We start from the raw sequence: 24998 nt of genomic DNA on the forward strand, positions 1-24998 counted from the left end.
CATAATTGCATCATGCTTTCTACATCATTTATGTTATGTTGCTGCACCCACTTTTTCTGCAATAATTTAATGGGGCTGGACTGAAGAATTAACACTTAGTGTGCCCCAACTCCTAGTATTCACATAATGGGTAGTGGATGGAAATGCACTTTTTTTCCCTTCTGCTGATTTATTTCTGAAATGTGGTTGTAGTTGTGACAAATGTCCTTTCCTGTTTTGTTAACACACTGTTTGCTTGATATGCTCAATAGGTAAATTTGATACAAAATATTTCTTTATGTTCCTCTATGGTCTCTTTGTGCAATGTCCACATTCTTCCTGAACACTGAGCCCTTTAACCTTGATCACTGCATATTCAGTTTTAATCCTTTAATTATAAATCAACCTTGAGATCAAATGTATTTTTCCCTTCAATATCCTCTTATATTTACCTGTGAAAATTCAGTGATACATAAACAAAATTTGTGACTCGTTCAAACAATAAAGGATCAGCCTTTACATGGCCATATTGAAGATCATGAAAGCCTATATGATCAGACGGGTAGCTGTGCTTGCAGGGACCAATAACTGATCTTCACAGTACAAAGCTCCGCAGCCTCTTTTCATGTCACTTTCATTGAGTGGAGGGCCACAGTGCGAGCTCTATAAAGTGGCTGGGCCCATTCAAGGGACTAAAGAGGACAAAGCTGAGCTCGCTGCGGTGCCACAGACTCACAACCAAAATAGGAATGAAGCAAAGAGAAAAGGGAGGGGAGGGCGTTAAGAGCAAGAGGGACAGAGAGAGAGAGAGTAATGTTAAATTCATCTGCTGAATACATTTGCTGGAAACTAATCAAAAGTGAATCTATGCCAACAGCAGGTTCAATGTTGTTTGTTGTGTAGGACTGACAGTTGCGGTATAGGATGTGGTAATGATGCAGCAACTGCTTATCATATCAGTAAGGAATATCTCTGACATGTTCACTTTTTGTGCCATGCTGCATGATTAAAATCACTGCAGCACTGGGTTCAAACTCGGGTAAACACTATATGGTGCCAACACAATAATGGGTAACCTTACCCAGAACCTGTGGGTAGAAAACCACCCAAGACAAGGGGCTGTTTTAACCCAGCATTTGTGGTAGTTGGGTACGTGTGTCCAACGTTGCAGATAAAATCCAAACCTAAAATCAGACTTTTTGTTCTGTTGTTGTCTGTTTAGGCCCTGGGTAGTTTTTGCCAGTATTTCCCTCACTACTACACCCCAGTATGTTGTGTCAGTACTTGCCACAAAGAAGCCAAGAAATCAGGGGAAGTAATGAGAAACAGGTGTGTAGATGAGCAGTGAGACTCAGGTGATTACTGATAGAGGACAGGTGACAAAGAAAAGTGGTGGGAAAAAAATACAAAGGCAGGAAGTAAAATAACAGACAGACACATAAGGTGTTTAATTTCACAATAAATAAGACAGTCTGGGCAGGAAGACAGTCAGAGGGGCAGAGCATGACAGTGCTATAGAGCTGATGAGCAGGATGAAGCCAAAACAACGTGCTGAGACCCTGTAGGATAGTCGTGCTTTGCTCTATACCTACTCATCTTAAACCTAGTACACATAACTACACATGCTCTGGGTCCATTTCTTAAACTTGTCGGTTAAGACTGCACACTTTAACTTGCAACTTCCTGATCAAGCTCTGCTTTCCCAGCTGACGCCATGGATGAGGCTCTATGGTGGTTTCCTCACGACTCCCAGGGAGCTTTGCAGTAGGATGCATGTCTGTGTCTCCATCTGGACGCTCCCACAGATGACTTCCCACCTCTGCTTACTCATCCTGTCCAGCTTGGCGGTCTCATCCCAACTGGGTGAGTCCACGTGCCTCTTACTGTGAGTTAGTCCAGCCACTAGACGAACATGTCTCTAGTTATCCACGTTCATGAACTGCCACCATACTGTACCACCATGAAGTAATGATTTTATCTCATAAGATATCTGTTCAATATCTGGGGTAATGACCATTTAGTTGTGAGTGGTGTATGGTTGTGAGTTATTTATACAATGTGTTTCAGGTCTGGAGGATGTTTTCTTCAGTCCCCAGGACCAAACAGTCAGAGAAGGAGAGGGAGTTTTCCTCCAGTGTGTGTCTGGGGAAAGTTCACCCACTGCAAGCATCACCTGGCTCAAAGATGGAGAGGCAGTCACAAGAGGTAGACAGATTCAGGTAAGCAGCAACAGACAACACCCTCAGACTAATTCACAATGGTGTTGTACCTTTTGACTCAGGTATATTATAGTGTATGCTTCAAACTGTGTTTCTGGGTTCAGGGTGAGTATGGAGGCGGTCACCAGAAGAAGACCTCAGGCACTCTGCATCTTTTCAATGTAACATCAGAGGATGATGGGATTTACATTTGTGTCACATACAATTCTTTACTGAACATCAGCAAGAAGAGCAAACCAGCTAAACTAACAGTGCAGGGTGAGTACGAGTACATGTTTTGTTTGTTGTTGTTTTTTTGGTGATTTAATGTCTGATTCGTTTAATAGGTTACATAAATTAACAACAGCGCTCATTACTTTTAGTATTGATTAATTGATTAATCTGCTGTTTTTTACATTTGTTTTGTCAACAAAATGTTATGAAAAATGCCTCCACTAATTCGCCACAGACCAAGGTGATGTCTTCAAATGTCCCAGTGCTACATTAAATGTGCTGCAGAGTGTCCATCTGTCTTGCAGGGGTTCCCAGACGGCTGCAAATCGTCCAGGGCCCTAACAACATCACTGTTGCTATGGGAACAGAGGTCTCCATGCACTGTACTGTTCGTGGCTTCCCTGTTCCCATGGTGCACTGGTTCAAAAACGGCTGCCTCCTAACGAACTGCTCAGCCCTGTTCAGCCTGCAGAACAATGGACAGCTGCTCACATTCAGGTCTAACACTGCACGGGACAACAGGAATATTAATTTTTGGTTTTGTTTTGGGGGTTTTTTGTGTGTGTCAAAATGTAATGATGAACTGAGAAGAATGCACTATGAAAATGGTGAAATTGAACATCTAGTATTCAATTATCACTGTTTATGATTTGCTAGAGTGACCCTTAAAGCACATACTGCACATACTGCATAAGAGTGGAAGTACAAACATTAATGGAAATCCGCTCCAAATCTAGTGCTGTAGGAAGTACAAAAATACACACAAATAGGCAAAAACACATGCGACAAGAACAACTCCAAACAGTGCTCTGAGATACTAGGGAAGAGCAATGGGCCTGATTTACAGAAACATTATACAGATACTTTTTCAACTACATTCATACAGGTACTAAACCATTTTGATGCCTATTTCCTACCTGACAGATTGCGCTACCCTCCAATTAGTAACACAATTGTCCCTGCAATTTGCCCGTACAGAGCCCAGATTTTAGAGTCACACAGAAGTTGTTAGACACCATCTGGAGTTTTGATTGTCTAGAAGAGGCTTTTATAATGATTTCATGATTCATTTCTGGCTGCGTTCCTCAGGAATGTGACCAAGGAGGATGAGGGCTCATATCACTGTGAAGCATCCAACCAGGAAGAGACAATCAAGTCCCAACAGGCCTTTCTACTTCCAGCTGGTACTGCCATTAGTTTTATTGCATTATGGTGCATTTTTAACATGAATAAGTCATTTTCAAAGTAAGTAAAATGCCTTGTTAAAACAAATAAAAGCATAGCCAATTTAAGTGAACATTTAACCTTTTACAAAGGGCATGTTGTAACCAGGTCAGTGTCAATTTTTCAGTGGAAAAACATGATGTAAACACTTCCCCTAATGGCATCAACTTCTGACAATGCAATTGCCAAATTCAGATGCAGAAAGACTTGAATTAATGAGAACATGATATTATCAAATGGGTCAGAATTTACACAATATATTAGAATACATTAAGAAACACTAATGTTGTGTTTCCAGAGATGGATTGGAGTTTTGTGCAGCAGCCCAGAAACCTGACAGTGAGGTCAGGGGAGAACGTCACAGTCACCTGTAGACCTCCATACAGCAGACCAGCAGCCCAGGTCTCCTGGTTCAAAAACAACCAGCTTCTCACCCCCACAGCTCATGTCACTGTGCTGCCAAGCGGAGACCTCTTCTTTTACAGGTGTGTGTGATGCATACTACGTGTGTGGACATTACACAGTGTGTATTACATGTGTATTTAAAGAAATGCATGTGTGCAAGTTTTTGTCACCAGTGCGTTTTCTGTCAAATACCTGACTATATGTGCATATGTGAGCTGTTGGTACATTACAATACAGGTAGGTAAAGTATGTATGTCTTTACAGAAACATGTATAAATGTTTGGTGGACATGCACATGGAGATAGATGGAAATTAAAAAAAAAAAAAAAACATTTTTGACAGCTGCTAACTAAACATGTTCAAGTGTATATGGTTTAGTGTGTTTTGTTGACATTGTCCTCTCTGCAGCGTCCAGGTTTTTGACAGTGGGAGTTACTTCTGCAGGGCCTCCAACATTCACCTTCAAAGATTTCTTACCTCTAGACGAGCAACACTAACTGTGCTGGGTATGCTGCTACAATAGAGGTTGTGGTGTTCTAGGCCACTAATCACTTGACGTGTTGATTTCTGGTGACCAGTATAAAAGCCTCTGTGATGGGTGATAACAGTCTTTCTTATTCTTTTCCCTTCCTTGGCAGCACCTCCGTCGGTGAAAACTGTGGCCCCAGCTGCTGACTGTGCCTGTGGGTGCTCGGGTGGTGCTGGAGTGTCAGGTGTCAGGGCACCCTTTACCCTCCATCAGCTGGATCAAGAGAGGCCACTCCAAGCAGACTGGAGGCAAGATTGCTCTGGGGTAAGTTCATTTACTTGAGTATTTCCATTTTCTGCTACTTTACACTTATATTCCATTACAATTCACAGGCAAATATTGTAACTTCACTAGATTTGTCTAAAAGCTACTGGTTAATTTTCAGATTAAGGGTTTGAACTGTTATAACTCTAATATAACTCTTCTTCCACCACAACTGATGTATTCTGACATTATTTAAAAGCAAAGATGGTTAATAATAGTTTCTGTCTTGTAAACCCATTTGCTCAGTAGCACAACCACATAAAGTGCTATAACAGATTCCTTGTAGAATGTTATCTTTTACATCCTCCTACAGACTTAGAAATGCTACTCTCCACATCCAGTCAGCCAGGAGCTACGATGAAGGAGTGTATGTGTGCGAGGCCTCAAACACACTGGGCCACAGCCGCAGCACAGCAATGCTGAGAGTTGCTGGTAACTTTTACACCAACATCCTGTAACAAAATAACTTAAAATCCATGATCAAACAAGTACAAACCAGCTTTGTTGAATTCAGTTAAGTCAGGAACAAGAAAATGCACTTCTGTAATGCTTGGCAAGCTGTTTGTGAGCTGCACGTTTGTATGAATGTCACACAATACTGTGGTTAACTATTTAAAAAGACCTTTTGCACTGGAAGTTTAGATTCAATTTGTGAAGATGCTCCTATAGTTCTCAAAGTCTTATATGGTCCTCATTCTAATGTACACATCCAGGATTGGGCCTTTTAACAGGCAATGTTTAGATACTTCACATACTGTACTTACAGAGAGAAGTATTATATAGGTTGTATGGTATATGTTAATATAAGGCAATTTTAATATTTTAATAATTGCCAATTTTAATAAAGTAGCATTGAAGACATTTGCGTCAGACATTTGGGACCTCACAGACCTCATACGAAGATAACTGTGTACAATAATGTATTTTGTGTGTGAAATGGTGGCCAAGTGGTACAAAATTGCATTTCCTGGCATAAAGTCTTACAAATGGCTTCAGTAATTATATTGCAATGATATTAGAATAAATTTTCTTCAGACTGTAGCATGTAAAATGGCACCTGAAGGTCCTTCTTTGACTTTCCTCTTTCTCCTACTAGTGAGCCCCATCATAGTGACCTCTGTAGGTCAGGTGAGCTGCAGGATCGGGGCTTCAGCAGTCCTGCCCTGCAGGGCTGTCGGGATTCTACCCATCACATATACCTGGACCAGAGCCAGAGCAGAGACACAGTCTGCCATCAGTCCCAGTGAAGACAGACACATTGATGGTGAGCAGCAGTATTGGAATTATTTTCAGCAGCAAACACAAATCCCTGAGAAAGAAGGAAACAGCTGTAACGTCTGCCTGGTTTTGCTGCTGTACAGAGGATGGAGCTCTGCACATTTCAACTGTGCAGTGGTCTGATCGAGGAGAATATTACTGTACTGCTGAGAACCGAGCAGGACGACATCAGAGACAAACCATCCTCATTGTCACAGGTGCTTTTACATTGACTCACTGCTCTCCTGTCACTTCTTTCATATTTAGTTTTAGCAGGAGGCCAAAGTACATGGTCATAATGCAAGTAAAGACTTCTTTCTCTATGCTGATGCAGTAAATAGATATACAACAAGACGCTTCCTTGACCTCAAGTTTTTTTTTTCTTGCTGATTCTCTTTCATGCTGCCCTCTGTCCTAAGCTGAAGATCACCCAGCTGGTAGAGGCAAGCAGAGAAGACTGGTTCTGTCTGCTGTGAGTAATGACGCTGAAGTCTCTGCTATGGCTTGTGTGGTGACACCAGTGGTGGATAGTATCTATGTAGATTTGCTTGAGTGCTGCACTAACAAGCTCATGAATTACAAGAAATTAAAGATAAAATCAGTGGTTTTCAACCATTTCGACACATAACAAGTTACAAAAAAACTGCATCTGATTCTGGTCCTTTGTGACATTTAGAACTGTTTCATTTGAATAACTGTAATGATGCCAAACTTTCATGACAAAAACAAAGAGTGGAGAAATTTGTTTAGCAGAACTTAGTTTATTTGTTTTCTCTGCCCCAAAGTTGCTAAAACTAGCTCCACCTCAAGCAGCTACAACAGTAAAATGATTCTTACACATTATTTCATTAGCATTAACAATATAATGCTGTCATTTATAGTAATATATTTGCTGATAATTCTTATGTATTTTGAATGCAGGACTTTTACTTGTAATGTATTTTTAAACTGCTACTGGTACTTGCATTTAACTAAAGGATAAAAGTACTTCTTTCACCACTGGGTAACTTTGTTTTGCTCCTAAATCAGTTTGTGGACTCAGTCTAGAAGTTGTGAATTATTCTTAATTGTGTGTCCTCTTTACAGCTTTAGTTGTGGTGACTTTCCATTGTCATTGGGTAACAACGCCGCTCTGATATTTGTGGCCTGTAACATGCTTATGACCTGTCCTGTGGCTTAGTACATTTCTGCTTGTGTCAAAGGTTGTCTGTCCTGAAACTAAGAGTCTCTGTCATATTTTCTAGAGCATCAACACTAGCAAAGAACTGCCAGTTTCTCAACCGAGCAACTCTCAATCTATGGCTGCGCAACATCTCAAGACAACACATCATCCACATGTACAGGCACAGCATAAGGAGGCCACATGTATGTACTGTTACAGCTGCAACTAGGCAATGATAACTTAGTACTTACTGCAATCTTATAACAATATCACTAAAATAGCAAAGGTGTAGTCAGTGATTAAAAAAAAGTTTTGACAATGCAAATTCTAATTTACTTGGGTATATAAAAGAAACTGAGACATTTGTTGATTTTTTTCATTATTTCAGGCTCCTCATCAAACTGTGATGCTACAACAAATGGACCTGCCATATTTTCTGCATTTTCAAGTGGAGCAGTGGCTGAGCTAAAGATGTCACCAGGGTCACTTGGCCGTCTGTCACAACACCAACTCATTCAGCCGACAACCAATCCAAATCACCCGTTAGTCACACAGATGCAGCCTCCTTTGTTGCCACCTCCTCCACATCCAAACTTCCAGTCAGTTGACCACCACACCCAACAGCCAGTGACTAGTTCTCCACTTTTAATTTCAGATAGCGAATCACCTACAACACAGAGCCAGTCATCGGTAGTCACCAGTGAAGTTTTGGGTTCATCAATTCAGTATCTACTCACTGAAAGTCAAACTCATTTGACTTTAACATCATCACATCCACAATTTCAGCATCAAATCAGGGACGAATTGTTGACTGCACCAGACTCTAACATCCGTGCTGTGTCTCTAGCTAGTCAAACCTTAGAGCCTGTCACTGAGATGCCCATGACTCAACCATCGTCAGAGCTTCCAGTGGGTGGACAGTTTGGCCCTCTCAAGTTGGATTCGTATTCGCCAACTCCAACACAGAGTCCTGTGAGCCAAACTATGACAAGCCACTCCACTGGTTCAGTGACCCAGTTGCACTTTTCTCAAACCCAGTCTCGCCACCTGGCCACAAAAAGTCAGTTTTACCAATCCTACCATGAGCCAACCTTCACTCAGATTTCTCAAATCAAGCTGGAAAACCCAAGTCATTCTCTACAGCCCTCACCAGCTCTCTCACAAATGCCTCAAACTCATCCTCAACAATCCTTTACTTTCAAGTTCATACCCAAGTTCCATCTTGAACCATCAACAATCCAGTATCACCTGCCCTCCACACAACATCCACCTTCTTCAATCACCACACCTCAGCCATCCCACGTTCACGGTCAGCCTTCATCAACTAAACCAACTTTAGGCATTTCTACGCTTCTTCAAACCCAACCTCAATCATCTCCAACACGACAGCCACAGCCCTCAGTCTCAACCATCCACCCTCATGGTCAGACCTCTAATCCTTCAACGTTAGCCCCTGAAATTCCCACCATGCATCAGGTAAACTTGTCTGATCAGGTACAACTAAATGTTACCCAGCAAGCTGACCCAGTTCAGTCAGCAAAATCCACCAATGACACTGAGCTTATAGAGTGGCTGAAGAAGAACACTTCCCAATCACCCATGACCAGTAATTATCCCAGGTAGGTCAAATAAAAAAGAAGGTTGAGCAATAGGTATTTCGTGCTACTACAGTTTGGAGTTTGATGGCAAAAACAGCACAGCAAAGCAGCAAGATGTCACCTCTGTTTGTCTTGTACACTCCAGAGTGACGCAGCAGTCTCCATCATGGCTGCCCGTGCTGGAGAAACATGACATCCCGATTGTGGTGGGAGTGGGTGTATCTTTGGCTTTCATCTTCATCACTGTTACCTTCTACTCAGTGGTCCAGAAGAATGAACCTGCACCAACAAGCCGAGCAGGTCAGAAATCCTTAGATGCTCCATGCATCAAATGTCATCACACCTGTTTTAAATTCTGAGCCTGTTGCACATCTGAAAATGAAAGAAGTAGCTTGACATTTAAAGAAATATGCTTATTTTCCCCCCATAAAATTATGACTTTTATGGTAAAAGTATATATGTTTTTCTACTCTGTTTTGATATAGTTTAAACAAGCAAGATATAGGGTATTGACTAATGAGCTTTAGGGATGCTATTAGATGGATTTTGTTACTGGTCAAAGCTAAACTTACAACTAAAATCACAAATTACATGTCCTTAACAGCTCAGAGGAATCTGGGTGTACCCATACGACACGCAGAACGACGTGCTGCAGGACGTACATATGAAAACAGGTGAATACACCATTGTACAGTACAAAATGGATGAGACAAGGCCTTACAGACCAGAGGCTGACCAGAGTGTTGTATGCCTTGCACAGAGCTTTTGAAGACGATGACTGTGTGGCAGTGATTGAGCAGAGCCCAAACACGTCAGACACCCGAGCCAGACCTCCAGGACCCAGCCTGGTCACGGTGCAGATGGAGCCCGCTTTTGAGGATCTTCAAGAAGAGACACAACCCGCTCTGGACAACCACTCAGTCACTGTAGAGACTTATCCTGAGCCCATTCTTGACACAAAGGTTTGACAAGACAGAAACACATGAATGTAACAGGGTGGAAAATTCACCCAGGGATATTTTGGTCCTCTGGACATGAACAGTTTGAACTAACAAGTTAGCACAGCAGCATGTCCTCCAGTGGCATCCTTTGCCTCTCTAGTGGTAATGATCTAAGAACATTTGTGTTTTCTGGGGTGTAATTATAATTACAAACCTCATTAGCATTCTATAGATATCTAAGCTTGTTACCCTTTATTTATTCTTCTATTTTATTGGTTGAATGATCATCAAGTTATCATTAAGAAGTGCATTCCTACCTATTTCAGATTGATCCCTCTCTGGAGGAGGAGAAGGGCTGCAGTTTATCCCAGCCTAGCATCCAGCTGCAGTGTGCTGAGGACTGGACCAGTGACAGAGGAGACAACCACAGCCCCTGCCAGGATGCTTTGCCCCCTCCGTCATCCTTACCCTCCTGTTCACCTTCCCCCTCTCCACCCTCCAGACGTGAGGAGGGCCTGCGCTCCTCATTAACCCTGCAAAGTGCTGAGCAGTGTGTAGCACCAATCCACCACAGCCTCAGCATCTCTCATGGCAACCCTCCCCTGTTCCTGTCTCACCATGTCTCTCTGGGTCTCACTACAGTTGCTGTTGATGTCCATTTTTACCCAGCGGCCACGTCTTCGATGGCAGTGGGCACTAGCACTCACATCAATTCAGTCTCCAATTCCACTTCAGTGGCTGCGCCTCTGTTCAGTCCTCCATTGATTAACAGTCGGGATGACCAATCGACTGCCAGATTTCATCAGTCTAAGTAGCTAAAACCATCTCCAACTGTAACGATATCACATGATGAGAAGCACGAATTGGTAAAATGTGAGAAATGTGGTTATTTGCTGTCTTGATGAGCAATAAGACAAGTTAAAGCTCTTCAGCCTCAGTAATGTGACATATTTCTGAGTAATATGAAATGTATGGAGGGAGAGGGGGATAAACGTACTAATTAGTGAGTTTTAGAGGGGCTGGTATAGGCAGATGTTTGAGCATTGGCCTGAACCAAGGCTCGCTGTTTCCCCATGCTTCCAGTGTCTGGGCTTCAGTGCATACTTAATGCACAGACATGAGAGTGGTATCAGTCTTATCATCAAACCCTCAGCAAGATGACAAATAAGAATATGTTGAATTGTTCCTTTAAAAAAAACGCACATTCTGTATTAGCATCCACATCTTTTTGTTAATGTGTATTTCATAGCTTTAGCACAGCACTTTCTGTATTACTCCCTGTACTGGTTAGATTATTTAATGTCATGTTAAATGTTTAACTGGCTACTTTTGATACAACCACAGCTTTATCATGGATAGTCTTGCTCTCTATTGTTTTAATTCTCTATTTTATTAATGAAATACAAAAGAGGAAATAAGTTGTATTAATTTTATCATTACTTATGTAAGAGACATGTTTCACTCTGATTATATTATATTATATTAACTGCTTGTAGGTTAGTTCAAGTAAAAAAGACTTAAATGTGTTGTACAATAGTGATCTATTTAGTGAAACAGCCAAGGATACATTACTTTGTCAGAAAATATTGCAATTTCAGTGACACGACCTGTTTCAGTGACCTACTCACGCTCTTATATCTAAGCTACTTGACTGTTACACCTTTTTTGAAACCAAAGGAAGGTAATGGGGGCTGTATCAATAAACATTTAGAGAACACAACCAAAGTCCACGGTGACATTTTTGTATGTTCCTCACACATGGCCCTGTGATCCAATATAAAGCATGTTGTTTACTGAATATGTGCTTTATGATAAAAATGTTAGTTGCTGCACACCTTATTAAAAAGCTCTAAGTACGTGCTCCAAACATCATCACTCCACATGGATTGTATGCATGCTTGTTTAGGTTGGAGAATGTGTTAAGACCATCTGTCAAACATGCATGCACAAACAATGTACAGACTGGGGCAAAAACATGCAGGCAGACTGAGTAAAGGAGTGGTATTCTTCAGAGAGGAGGCAGTAGAAGAGCTGACAAAGAGGAAAGGAAGGTGAGCAGGTATTCTGAAGGGTTGATGGGATGATTAAAGGCAGGTGTGTGATCACAAAGTAATCAGGCTGCAGGGGAGAAGCAGGTGGGTTGGTCACATGAGGACTGACAGGGTCTGGAATGAGAAGAGAGATGGTGGTGGCAAAACATGATCAATGGGAAGAAAAAATGAGTTTCATGGAGTCCTAAAGTTTCTTGGCAGCTCATGGTTGTTTTGAAAGTCATCACAGTTCGTAGTTAACTTTCAGGAGACACTTTAGTGCTCATCCCAGACAAAAATGAAAGTAATTTAATGGTCTTGTTCGGTGACAAAAGAGGTTGAAGACTGCTATCACTGTGCAGCCATCAGAGAGACAATCAAGCCTCAATTCTTCCTGCCTAGATCTATCTAGTGTGTAATTTTTATGGAGTCAATAGTTATTAGTCACTGTTTGAAAAGTAATAGGTCTTTTTCACGGGAGACATTCTGACTTTTCATGGTAGGAAAATGCACAGGTGTTACTGATGCCATTAACAAAGGCTCAGTTTAAGTGTCCCACCAGGATCCTGAAACTGAAGCAGCTCATTAGAATCACATTGTCTCTGGATAAAAAGGTCTAGAAACAAAGGCTGAGAATCTTATTTTTGTTGCCATCTAGCAGCTGAAATGTTCCCACCCTCATAGTGATGTACTGCTACCATAGATGGGATAAAATATATAATAATATTTCATATGTAGTCTAGGCTGCTACATCAAGGCTGTGTAGAGGTCAGTAGAACCATACCTTTCTGCTATTAAAAACATTAGTCTTTAAGTTAGACATGCACACAAATAATCATAATGTAAGAGTTAATCTAGCTCCGTGTAACTCACAACCTCACAAAAAACATCACAAGTTATTTTTGCAACCTCCAGTTTGAACCATAAATGAACTGACTTTAGCCATTAAAGTTACATGGCATGGTAACAGATGTAATTTACGCATGATTTAACGAATGGCTTTATCTGTTGTTTCTTACTATACCAGCTGCACTATATGTTCAGCATGATTGTCCCCATTATACAGCAGTTTTGGTTTCGTGCTCTACCCAGTGCATCAACTCTTAAGTTGAAACCACTAAATTTATACATGAAACTCTTTTTAACATCACATTTGAGACAAAACCACAGTGGTGCATGACCACTTTTCTCACACATAAGGGGAGAAACACCATCCTCTGTTTCCTGTTAGTCAAGCTGTGTGTGAACTCAGACACATCACATTTGGCCATTTAGTACTAAAGCTAAGGTTTTCTTAGTCCTCTCATGTAAAAGCTGTACACAGTGTAACAAGACTACAGCTACGCTAGTGACCCTTTGAGGCTACTTAGGCAGAGCAGTGCTATGATGCTAAATGCTAATGTCGGCATGCTAATATGCTTGCAATGACAATGCTAACATGCTGAAGCTAAGCAGATATAATGTTCTCCATTTTAGTTTAGCATGTTATCATGCTAGCATGTTGAATGTACCAGATTTTATGGCATGACACAAGAGAAAAAAATCTCCAAAGTCGTCTGGAATCCATGAATTTTTGTACAGTCTGTGCCAATCCACAGAAGATATTTCTCATGATAAGTGGTGGGATTATAGTGTGTGGGTGGCACTAGAGGAAAAGTTCAGGGAATACCAATTATGATTCATCTTCTGGGATTCAAAATTTGCTGCTCAGGAGCTGCTCAGTGGCCAATTGGAGACTTTTATTTTCAAATTGAAACATTTACATAGAATTATACATGGGATGTAAATGATAATGAACACACTTCTCACCAGTACATACATACATGTGAGTTGTCAGCTGTGTTTTCAGGAGGTATATCATCCACTGTGGGTAAGTTTAAAACCTTACCCACCCATAGTATCAAAATCACATTTTCTCAACTCAAATCCAGTCCAAATGAGTCTAAATTTACAACACACTGACATCTATATTTTTCGATCTATAATAAACTGATTGTGATTAATGAAATCACAGATCACCAGGTCAATATTCATTAAAGTTCAGTAGATGGTTTCCTTGGTTTCGCCTCCTCCTCGTTTCGTGGAACACGGAAGTTCACGTATGGACACCACTTGGTGTTGAGACACACCAGTTTCTTCAAAGTGGAGGTTTTGACGATGTTAAAGCCAGTCTCTCCCCCAAAGGTGCTGGGCTTCCAGTACTCAGGGGAGCAGATGGGGTTTCCCAGGAGGCCTTTCAGGGAGAATGGAGCACCCATCTCCACCATACTCTCACCGAATATGCCACCAGGACGTGTTTTCTCCAGCAGGACTCCAGGGTAAAACTCCAACGCATCAATGTCCCCGTATAGTTCCTCTAAACCTCTGGCCATTTCTATGTCATCTGTTTGGAAAAGAGGAAACAGCCGTAACTTAACTACTTACCTGTAGATTCAGGATTTTTATTGAAACACATGCTACATCGGACTGCAAACTGTTCCAAAACCAGTTCTCCTTTGAGTGGTTTGCAGTTTTGGAGATGCAGCTGAGTTAAAACTTAAGCTATGCTTGAAGTCAAAGAAATAAAAAGGAAAGAAACTTTGCTGCAGTATTATTCCTGCTCACCAGTAAAATCGTAAAAAGAGGTGTACGGCTTCAGATTAAACCTCTTCCTGTACTGATTGAAGGGCTGCACACGTGTTGCTCTGGACTCTCTGATGACCATTTCTGCCACTTTGAGCACAGCTTCATGAGAGTTGTGACCTCCACCAATCTAAAAGACAGGAAAAAAGTTACTACATTGTTATTTTAATGAACAGTTCAGTGATATCATCAGCCAGAGATCAAACAATGAGAGGTAAGTAGTCCTGACTCCAGCTCAGCAGGCAAAGCCACTCAGCAAACAGAAATATCATCTTGCATACAAGCAATACCTCTGAAAGAAAATTTTTCGTCTGTTGATTTTAGGGAGTGATTTCAATAAACTTGTGGTTTGGTGGTTATAAATATGTGCAGTGTCACACGTTGCGCCATCAGTGAGAGTTCCTCCCACTGTTGTTTTATGTGACATACAGAGGTGAACAGAAGACACAGACGCAGCAGAAGAGTCGTGCAAAAAATGTTTCCCTCTGTTATACTCTCTGTCTTTATATGATATAGTCAACATGAGGGTTGAAGGGGTTAGTAATGAGGCTATACAACAGTGTCACGACACAACATAAATAAGACAAGAGTCAAAGCTGGATGATATAATCAACAAGCTCAACTTCCTCCCCAGCATTTCCTGTTACATATCCATTTTAATGTTATATACAGTATGTAAATGTAAGGAGTCTGAAAAAAAAGATTTTCATTGACTAGTTATGGCACAGACATGAGTCATCCAACTTTAACTGTTGAAGTGCAACTGAAAGTTAGTGTAGTCATCTCCTTGCACTGCTATGCAGTCAAAAATGACGTCAGTGAGTTTTTTAAAGCTGGCAGGCTGAGCACTGACCCCACCAGGGAGAGTGAACAAACTTACACTTGTAGCTTAGAAATTCACGTTAGCAGTGATATTGAGGAATAAAGAACCACACCAGCATCTAAACAGGAGTGACATTTGCAGGTATGTTTGGAGGCTATAGTTACTACCTGTCCTGCAGGCTGTCTGGAGAAAGAATCCACCAGTTTTTCCACCCCGTAATGCATGAGGAGTGAGGTGTTGTAAAAAAACTGGGAGTATGGGATTTCGTCTCCGTCGATGAGGAAGCTGTCAGGCATCAGTGGGTGCCAGTGGTAGAGCTGGCAGAACTCCAGGGCGATGCGGTTGCTGTACTGGAAACGCACACTGAAGAGCAGGGAGGGATCAAACTTCAGCTTCAGCAGGTAACCACTCAGCTGCTGCACGTACTCCTCTATAATAATGTTGATTATCTCCCCTGGGTGACAAAAAATAAAACCACTTGGTGTTACACACTGAGCTGAACTTTATCAAAACATTTATAAGAAACTACAAGATGGAGATTTGAGCTTTTGATCTGAGTTGCAACATTTGGGTAATTCCTTTGTTAGATGATTGTAGGGCTGCATCTAAAGATTATATTCATTCTCAATTAATCTGTTGATTAGTTGTTTGATAATGAAATGATTCCTCTATAAAATGCAAAAAAATCCAAACATATTCACTTTAATATCACGTGTGACAAAGAAAAGCATCAAATGCTTGTATCTGAGAAGTTGGAAACAGCAAATAGTTTATTTTTATGTATTTATTTATTTTAAATGACTAAACTGATTATTTGATCAAAATCATCTGATAATCGTTGCAGCAATAACCGAAGATTGAGTGCAGATTAATCAGTAATGAAAATAATCATTAGTTGCAGCCCTCGACGTAATTGCTGTCAAGATGGTAGACAAAATAACAGGAACACTTTGCAAAATCACTACAACCTGTCACTCAAAAATGACCTCAGAAATGACCACAGACAACACATTGTATTGTGAAGCATTAAATATTATAAGCCTCATCAAATTACTATTTAATCCTGAGCTGTGTTATTGGATTGCATTACACCAGTTTTAATGTTGTGGCTGATCAGTGTATGCTCCTGAGGCCCTCACCAATGATGATGAGTCTGGTGGTCTGGAAAAGCTGCTCATCGTCCCAGGTGGGATGTTCTGCTTTAAGGATGTCACAGACTCTGTTATGCTCCCTCAGCCATATGGTGGCATACATGGTGAGACCAGGGAGGATGCCAAATAACTCCTGACCAGTGACCAGACGCTGCTCTGGGGGGAAGCCTTCAGGGTACACCATGTGCACAGGGACCTCCGATACTGTAGGGGGGTACATCTCACCATTTACTAACTGTGGAAACACAGGATGAATCACAACTCATGTTAGTTAATTTATACAACTCTGATTCTATCTGAACTTTTGAATATCCCATTTTCTTCAACTCAACAAATTCTTCCAAGAGGTAAATATCAAAAGTGTGAGTGCAAAAGAGTGCCAGTGTCTTACTCATCAAACAACATCCTGAGGCAGAGTGACTTTTAGATAAAGATGGTTTGACTTTTAGATAAAGATGGTTTGAGGAAATGCCCTCTCAAATCCTTATCACAACTTGAAGCATATCAAAGGAAAGATAACGCAGTGTTAGGTGCAAGTGATACATAAAGTGAGAGAAAGGATTGACTCTAACCACGTTTTCACTGCCTCTACTATCTGGAAACTGTTCTCAGAAACATGACACAGGAAATGAGACTTCTTATGTATGGCTAACACCCCTGATATGCACAAAACACAGTTCATAGAGCAATAGCAGAAGTTAAATTCTTGCATAATTAGTATTGTGTAGCTTCATACAATGATATTACATTTCAGATGACAAAACAAAATGTACTTTTAAGGAGTCACTGAATCACTCTGTCAGCTGAAAATGTAACTTTGACATTTTAGGATATATATATACAAGAAATTTGCTTATTATATATATATATATATATATAAGCGAATTTCTTGTTGCCAAAAAAGTGTAACATCAAAATTTAAATGAGTTGAAATGTGGATTTACAAAATTAATAATTCTGTATAACCAGTGAAAATGACATATTAGTTAAGAAACAAGAAACAAGAGGATTTTTACTGATTTTATGAAAGATATTCCTCTAAACCAGATTGGCTGTGCTTCTGTATGAATCGGAGTTTGTCATATTCTGTCTTATGCGATAGCTTAGCTTCATCAAGAAACAGTCTCACCACATAGCTTCCTCTAAAACCACAAAATGTAATTGTTACTCTGCAGTTTGTGTACAGGTTAAACAGAGGATATATAATGTGTTAGTGAGATTTAGAGGTGAATTCTGTTAGCTTTGGACAGAGCCTGGCTAGCTATTTCCCCCCTTTTCCAGTCTGTATGCTAAGCTAAGCTAACCAGCTGCTGGCTCTAGCATTACAAGAAGTGGGGACAGTTTGACAGCCAAGTCAAGAGATAATCTTCATCTAAAACCACAAAATATAACTTCTACATCACTGTTACCCAACGCTGCATAACAAAAGAGCGTAGATTTCCCAAAATGTCAAGCTCTTGCTTTACTACCTGATATTTCATCTTTCCATCTACATGAAGCCGGAGTTGATGCTGTCGCATGAGGTCGTCTCCATATATATTACTTGCATCTACCTGTCAGAAAGAAAAGAAAGAAAAATACATACATTTGGTAATAAATTCAGAAAGTCAAACACATGCTTTGTGTGTGCTTAATTCTCAGTAGGTTTTATTGCTGTCAGTATCTTACCCCATGTCCCAAAGCCTTGGTGAAGCCACCTTTAACGTCATGGTTTGTCTTGAAAAACTGGTGGGTGAAGTGCTGGGCCATGAAGGCAAACATCAGGTTGGTTCCCTGGGGGTCTGGCCTAAATTTGGCTCTTTTAAAGAAACGCTCAGCCAACTCTTTCGGATCAGGAAGAACAGCTTTACCTGGAAAGACAGAAACGTGTCAAGATTTCCTCAGAAATTCTTGAGAAATGTTCGTGCTGACTGAGCAATGATCTGTTATTTAGGACCGTTATTTGGATAGTGATTTTTATATGAGAATTTATGGTAGCTTTGTAGGTCTCACCTTTAGTTCCCATGGGCAAGGGGCAGTCTTTAGGTACAGGTGGGAGGAGCCGGGTGTAGTAGGAGATGTTGTAGTAGGACTCCCAGCTGATGTATCCATATTTGGTGTTGTAGGTCGGAGGGCTTGGAATAAGTTCACTTCTAACTTTGAGAGAAGGTGAAAATACATGGTTTACTATACATTTTTTCAGGTATTTTCTATGTTTGCTGCTTCAGAACCTTTCATTGGAATGAATGAACCATGTAGGGACACCAGGAACCATGTAGGGGGAACAACACTGCACACTTCCCCCTGTTTATTTTAGTATTCTTTTACTATCTTAGTTTTTATTTTTCACTGTAGAATTGGTTTTATGTAGTTTTAACACACTTTCTGTGTCTTTCAAGTGCTGCAGCTAGTGGTGACCTCCAGTCACAGGTGTGGTCAGGGTTCTGAGAGTTCTTTCACTTGGTGATATGGTTTGTGGTGGCAAATTTTATGTTAAGTGTGTTTTGGTTTGTTAGAGTTCTCACAACCAGAACACCCCCGGTGCTACCTCAGTGTGTGGTTGGCTTCCCTGCTACGGTACGACTGTCCTTCCTTTCTTCAAGATTTTAGTAAATGTGTTAATACATAGCCAGTAGTGGCTATGTCTCTTTTTTTTTCATATGTTACATATGGATTTAGTAGCTGGTGATATATGAAGTAAAAAGTAAAAAGTACTACTAAAACTAAAAGCAAAAATTTAGACTTAAGTAAAAGATAAAAGTAAAAATCATCTCATTTTACTCCTACTCAGAAACATGAGAATAAGAACTATTTAGCTAATTTAATTTGACTTAATAAAGGCCAAATAAATAAATGAATAAATAAACAAAAAAAATATAATTACATATGTCTTTTTTTTCACAAACAAAAACTGTTTGTGGCCTGTTTTTAAATATTAACATCTTCAGAAGGAACCAATGGGCTTGGGGTTTGAACTAACACATTCTTGTAAGGCATTCACACTTTGCAGGCCAAAGTGTGAATGTGAACTCTGAAGGTATTTGGCAGAGGAAATCTTGTTTAAATAAGTTCCTCTTGTGGGCTAAAACAGTCTTTCACAGTTACACATTTTGTCATGTGCACTCTTTTATAACTTGTTGTACATTTAATAAACTACTCCAAATGTGATGATTATTTTCTCCTTACATTTCTAATCAATACGAGTCCACATGATTATGCCTTGTCTAAAACAAGACTTAACTATACACTGTATATAAACATAGTGTGAATAGATATAACAGAAGGACTAAAGCAAAAAGTGGGAGAATATTATCTCCAAGCATGTTCGGTTGATTTATCTGCTGTGATCTGTGACTCTGCTGATTGAGTGACTTTAACCTTTATCACTTACTTGTCAGCACTAATCTCATGATGGTATCTTGCAGGAAAGAGTTGTTGACCAGGTCCCAGAACCAGTGGAAGTGGGTGAGGAGGTAGTGAGCCACCGCAGGGCTGGGCTTCAGCAAGAGACGAATTCTGGTCCAGAACTCCGCTGCACACAAAGGTCAAGATTTAACACCACTTCTAATAAAACAAAAGTTTGGGGTTTAAAACATCCCTTTGGCTGCTGTTTATCCTCCTCCAAAATGATCTTTTGGCTTTTAAATTCAAAGAGGGTATAGAGGTAGTAGAGAGTTAGGGTCCTCCAATGGACCATTTGACCTCTGACCTTCTGTAAAAGTGTATAAGCTCAGTGTAGTGTTTAGGTTTGGGGGTACTTGGGAGGTTCACCAGATTTTGACTTGGAGGACACTTGGGTTCTGACTTTAAAGCCACACCTACAAGTAGATACATAGATTTATGTTTTAAAATTTAGTTTTACTTACGAACAGTGCAGTTTTCTCCATAGAAGCCAGTGCGAGTGCAGTCACATTTGTAGCTGTCTGTACCAAATCTCACACACACTCCAGAGTTCTGACAGGGATAGGAACAACAGGGATTCACTGCAAAGAGAGAAAAATAGATATCTTGTTGTGAATGAATGAATAATTGGCATAATGTAGCCCCTGCTGAACTAAATGGCCCCATACCAGTGTAGCTGTGGATAAATAATGATTGAAAGGTCTTCTGCTTGTAGCTTTTTGATGCACAATTCAGTCACTTCACAGGACCTAGTTAACTAAACTTCACTGCCTCTGAGCAAGAAGTTGCTTCTGCCTACCACCCATCCACACCACCACCCTGTATCTTTTAACATGCTCTGTCGTCGTAATGCAGCTTCCTGTCCCCTCCTCACACTTGCTGAGACCTAGTGAGATAATGTGACACTGCAGCTTTCCTCATTAGCAGTGGAATGAGACGATAGATAAGCAGGCCTACCCTACTCCAGCAACACATAGCGGTAGGTTTCTAAAAGGGGAATGTGTTTGAATGCACGCATGTTGTTGCAATGGTACTGACACGTTGAGGTTATGAAGGCCTAACTGAAGCCCAGAAAGCAGATGCAGAACTGTAGACAGACTAGGATCCAATCCAAGTCAGTAACAAGTAGGTTTAGTTAGTTTTTGCAGAATAACAGAGGTAACTCTGCAAAATTAGCCTGAATTCTGTCTGTATTTAATCACTGTGTAAACACCAGTGGTAAAATATACTTTTTTTTTAAAGATAATGTTTGTCATCACCTATTGTTGTTGTCTCTTACTGTCTCTGCTGCTGTAACAAAAGATTTTCTCTCACAGGATCAATAAAGTACATCTATCTATTTATCTATCTACTGGTGTTGGTGGGTAACTTGTTTGTTGGAACAGTTGCATGTGGGGAGCTAATCACTGTCCTTAAAAAGGCTAATTCAAAAACAGTAAAAGATGTATGTCGACCTGATCAAAATCTTTGTCAAAACCATTTTTAGCGTGTATTTTGCAGGCTCATAGGCTGTTGTTGTTTCCCATAGAGAAGGGGGATTTTGAAAATGATAACAGGCAGGAAGCAGAAAAGGAGGAGAATGCTGCCTGCGAGACGCAGCCAATGGCAGGCTTACATCCACAATCTGCATCCGGTGAGTCAGACTAGTTTCCCGTCGACTTATTTGCCCCTGCCATTCCTATCAGTTCACTGTGTTTATATACTCCTCCTGTTTCCCCTGTCCTTTGCCAGGTTATCTTTGTTAATCCATGTGTGTGCATTTGCCTTATGGTTTGCCTTGTTTCTTGGTTTTTATATTCTTCCTTATTTCCTGTCTGCTTGTTGTTTGCCAAAACTCACTTCCTGTGTATGAGCTTTTGTCTGTCCAGTAAAAACACTTCCTTTTTGAACTTGACCTGGTCCAGAGTCTCCGTCCTCACCAGAAATGTTACAAATCTAGTCAAAAATTTTCTTGCTAAATTTAAATGAAGTGATCGAAACTTAATCAAATCAGATTGAACAGTTGTGACCTCCACTGAGCTCACACACCACCAGCTACTGCAAAGACCACAACACATGGTGAGCAGGCAACCAGGAGAAGGCACCCCTCTCCCCAGCTTGCTGCCTACACCTGTGGCGTTGTCAGCGGCTGGCCACCAGATCGTGAATTTGATAGGCAATGCAGCGCAGGGCTCGAGATATTCAGCTTGCCGTGATGAGAGAGGCGCAGAGATGGTTTTAGGCTCTCTCCAAGCCTGTGTTTGAACATGCAGTGGTAAATTACAACGTACAGTTACAAACATGACATCCCTGGCAACAGCTCATAGACACAGGTGATCTATGTTATCAGACACATCAAGTCATGGTTTCTATGTCACTTTAAAACATTTAATCCTCATTTGGTCGCACCACATTAAAGCTATTGTTGATTTCATATCACACAGATTTTAGCCAAAATCATGTTAAATGTGTGGCTAAAATTAGGTTTACACTCTACCAGCTATAATATATCAAAATGAGTAACTGGCATGTAAAGACAAACTTTGCATTTGTGTATAAGACATAAATTACAGTCTTATACACAACTTACACTACTGTCTGAATGGGGTACTTTTGAGTAGTAAGCACTTTAACTTTTGATACTTTCAGTACAGTAGGCAGGTAATACTCCTGTACTTTTCCTCGAGTAGGATTTTAATTTGTAACATGCATTGAGAGCTCAACGCACAGCAAATACGTGGATAAAACACAAGCAAATCAGGAACATGTCTTCATCAGTTTGACAACAGATACACACAGCAGAACCAAATAGCCAAACGCGCTGATAGAACAGATGACAATGAAAGTGTTTCCAGGGGATACAAAAAAGTGAACCTGGATGGGACGCACTGGTTGTTGAATGCTTGGTGACTTTTGTCTATTTGGTCTGTTTACATTGAGCTCTCTCGACAACTGTAAATATTTAGTGGCTTACACCATTGCTTTTGCCATTACCTTAAATTTAACCTAAGCATCACCCTAATGATGCTTAACCTGACCCAAACCTTAGTCAAACTCTAAATATGTCTGAATACTCCTGAGCCTTGGGAGATAGTGTTAACCAGGCCAGTTCAGTCACTAAAAGTTAACCCACATCTTCCAACCAATCAGAGTCCAGGATTTTCAGTGGCCCTGGTATAAAGTTAATCAATCACTCTGAAACTCTGTAAAGTTGTGATGAAAAAAAAAAAGCCTGCTCACCAACACTTGAGTCACCAGCACATGATGAGCTCTTCAGCAACAACAGGTTGACAGACACCCAGAGGGAGAAGACGCTAAACCCTATTTTACAAAAACAAAAAAGGCTTCAATATCATAACTGTAGAGATAAACATGTTCAGTGGGCAGATTTTGAACAAAATACATTTTTAACTCACCTCTCATGACTTTCACACGTGGCTCAACCAATGACGGCTCAGAATTAAAATTGAAAAAGAAAATTTAAGTGTTACACAGTGTCAGTCTGTTCCTAGAGAGACTCTCTCCATAACAACACCAACTGACATGGTCCCAGTGGTTTTTTAATATCAGCTATCGAGGATGGGCGGTGACACAGTTTCCTCTACTTCCTCTATTTAGTCTTAAAAGCCCATTTCAATTTGCACCAAATAATTTTAATTTAATCATTTTTAACTGGGTGTGGTGGATGAACTGTTTTCAGGATAGTGTGTGAACTCTTCTACTGTGTCAGAGTAAAAGGTTGTGTCTTCAAATGATTAGTAGAGCAATGTTTTGTTTTCATTTTTATGTGTCACTCAAATCATTAGAGTGAGAGGGGGGAAAAAAATAGGTTGGTGCTCAAGAAAAAAAATCTCAATGCTCTATCGCCACCTGCTGGCAAATTAAAATAACACCCTGTACCTCCACATGCCTCAATTCAAACACCCTATTACTCTTTATTACAATTTTATATTGTGTGCACCACCATTTGTTTTTCTCCAGCTTTCTTGGTTTTAAAGAAGTTTATTTATATTTTAACCAAACAGTTAATTTCATGTAGAATAAGTAACATTGATCTAAATACATACAGGACATGAAATAGTAATTTGCATTGTCATAGCCACAGAGGTGTTCTTCTCCAACTGTGCGAGGCGAAGGTATATGCACTTAAGTACTGTACTTAAATTAGAATTTCAGGTTCTTTTATGCTAATTTATACTTCTACTCCACTACATTTGATAGGGAAATATTCTACTTTTTACAGCACTACATCCAGCAGACAGTTTTAGTTATTCTCAAATTAAGACTTTACATGGAAAACATATGAAGAGTTTCTAAAATATGATGTACTGTTACAGATTAAGGCTAATAGTATGGTAGTAGTCAGTGGTACTCAATCTAATATAATATTAATTAGTTGAACACACTACAATACTTTTACTTAAGTAACAGGACTTTTACTTGTAATGGAGTATTTTACAGCATGTCACACCATTACCTAAGGATGTAGATATTTCCTTCATGAACATGAACTTAGCGATGGTCCTCAGTTCCTTTACATGTTGACACAATGAGGGCACCTACTGTTGGAAATAGAGACGCATTATAGAAACTTGTCCTCTTATGAGATACATGTCATTATTTTACAAGCTGGTCACCTGAGTGTAATTTTTTATTGTCCTAACGTAGACCTGGATAAATATATCACAGCTAAGATTATACTTAATGGTAGATCATTTTGTTAGACTCAAATGATATGTAGTGATCTAGATAAATAAACTGTAGGTGTGTTCTACATGTTCAATAAAATACTGTGTGGTTTTAATTTTTTTTTTTACGTTTCTTGAAGGGTCTTGTTGGGTCTAGTTCTTTTGGCAGCTTCCTCGTTGTCTTTCCTCATTCCTGTCTGTTCATGTGATGACGAGAGAGCTGAGAAACACCCTGCAGAGGTCAGCAGTCTATCACAAAAAATAACAAAGACACACAGAAACACTGACAATGGTGGGTAATTAATCTGATTTGGAATAAGGGGAGGACAGAATAAACATGAAAGCTGTGCTTGTTTTCAGCTGTAAAAGATGTGTCTTTAAAAAATTAACCAAACAATGCAGCTGTGTTTCCAGGTTCTGATCTTTGATATCTTCCCACGGAGACATTATCTGAGCCAAACCTATGTGAGATTTTTGCCTGTTGAAGTAACTCTCCTGAGTAATTTCCTGCATACTGTAGCAATTTTAGGACT

The 24998-nt window shown here is 40.2% G+C and overlaps 3 protein-coding genes across 4 annotated transcripts; 2 read left to right on the forward strand and 1 right to left on the reverse strand.

The window, feature by feature from the left end:
* The first annotated feature begins 1358 nt into the window (after window positions 1-1358).
* On the forward strand, window positions 1359-4563 carry LOC127143185 (hemicentin-2). Its single transcript, XM_051075144.1, has 7 exons — window positions 1359-1842; window positions 2047-2198; window positions 2303-2456; window positions 2717-2909; window positions 3501-3595; window positions 3934-4120; window positions 4449-4563. Exons 1-7 carry the CDS (start codon window positions 1602-1604, stop codon window positions 4561-4563), a joined length of 1137 nt encoding a protein of 378 aa, XP_050931101.1. The 5' UTR covers window positions 1359-1601.
* Window positions 4564-4698: 135 nt separating this feature from the next.
* LOC108875585 (mucin-4) lies at window positions 4699-12579 on the forward strand. The gene is made up of 11 exons (XM_051075231.1): window positions 4699-4833; window positions 5147-5265; window positions 5930-6097; window positions 6195-6308; window positions 6510-6562; window positions 7335-7455; window positions 7641-8871; window positions 8996-9150; window positions 9455-9524; window positions 9611-9812; window positions 10118-12579. The coding sequence occupies exons 2-11, from the start codon at window positions 5250-5252 to the stop codon at window positions 10604-10606; spliced, it is 2619 nt and encodes an 872-aa protein (XP_050931188.1). The 5' UTR covers window positions 4699-4833; window positions 5147-5249; the 3' UTR covers window positions 10607-12579.
* A 960-nt stretch (window positions 12580-13539) lies between these two features.
* Window positions 13540-23349, reverse strand: ptgs1 (prostaglandin-endoperoxide synthase 1). 2 transcript variants are annotated; one of them, XM_018664763.2, is made up of 11 exons: window positions 23194-23349; window positions 23018-23098; window positions 20263-20379; window positions 19788-19928; window positions 18410-18553; window positions 18086-18267; window positions 17887-17970; window positions 16406-16652; window positions 15434-15720; window positions 14426-14573; window positions 13540-14204 (listed from the first exon to the last, which is right to left on the reverse strand). In XM_018664763.2, exons 1-11 carry the CDS (start codon window positions 23198-23200, stop codon window positions 13855-13857), a joined length of 1788 nt encoding a protein of 595 aa, XP_018520279.1. In that variant the 5' UTR covers window positions 23201-23349; the 3' UTR covers window positions 13540-13854. The 2 variants fall into 2 exon arrangements, with proteins under 2 accessions (XP_018520279.1, XP_050931189.1); XM_051075232.1 differs by lacking the exons at window positions 23018-23098; window positions 23194-23349 and adding an exon at window positions 20467-20595.
* Between the last annotated feature and the right edge of the window lie 1649 nt (window positions 23350-24998).

This window comes from Lates calcarifer, linkage group LG13 (assembly GCF_001640805.2).
Source record: "Lates calcarifer isolate ASB-BC8 linkage group LG13, TLL_Latcal_v3, whole genome shotgun sequence".
NCBI lineage: Eukaryota > Metazoa > Chordata > Actinopteri > Centropomidae > Lates > Lates calcarifer.

What these genes read in the sequence shown, in the direction of transcription:
- LOC127143185 (XM_051075144.1), top strand. Translation starts at nt 1,602, where the DNA reads ATGCTCTGGGTCCATTTCTTAAACTTGTCGGTTAAGACTGCACACTTT. An exon ending in GGCGGTCTCATCCCAACTGG is followed by an intron (nt 1,843 to 2,046) that starts GTGAGTCCACGT and finishes AATGTGTTTCAG; the next exon opens with GTCTGGAGGATGTTTTCTTC. An exon ending in AGCTAAACTAACAGTGCAGG is followed by an intron (nt 2,457 to 2,716) that starts GTGAGTACGAGT and finishes TCTGTCTTGCAG; the next exon opens with GGGTTCCCAGACGGCTGCAA.
- ptgs1 (XM_018664763.2), bottom strand. An exon ending in TGCTGGTGACTCAAGTGTTG is followed by an intron (nt 20,380 to 23,017) that starts GTGAGCAGGCTT and finishes CTCTCTTTGCAG; the next exon opens with TGAATCCCTGTTGTTCCTAT. An exon ending in CTCTTTTTACGATTTTACTG is followed by an intron (nt 14,205 to 14,425) that starts GTGAGCAGGAAT and finishes TTTTCCAAACAG; the next exon opens with ATGACATAGAAATGGCCAGA.
- LOC108875585 (XM_051075231.1), top strand. An exon ending in AACCATCCTCATTGTCACAG is followed by an intron (nt 6,309 to 6,509) that starts GTGCTTTTACAT and finishes CTCTGTCCTAAG; the next exon opens with CTGAAGATCACCCAGCTGGT. An exon ending in GGACGTACATATGAAAACAG is followed by an intron (nt 9,525 to 9,610) that starts GTGAATACACCA and finishes TGCCTTGCACAG; the next exon opens with AGCTTTTGAAGACGATGACT.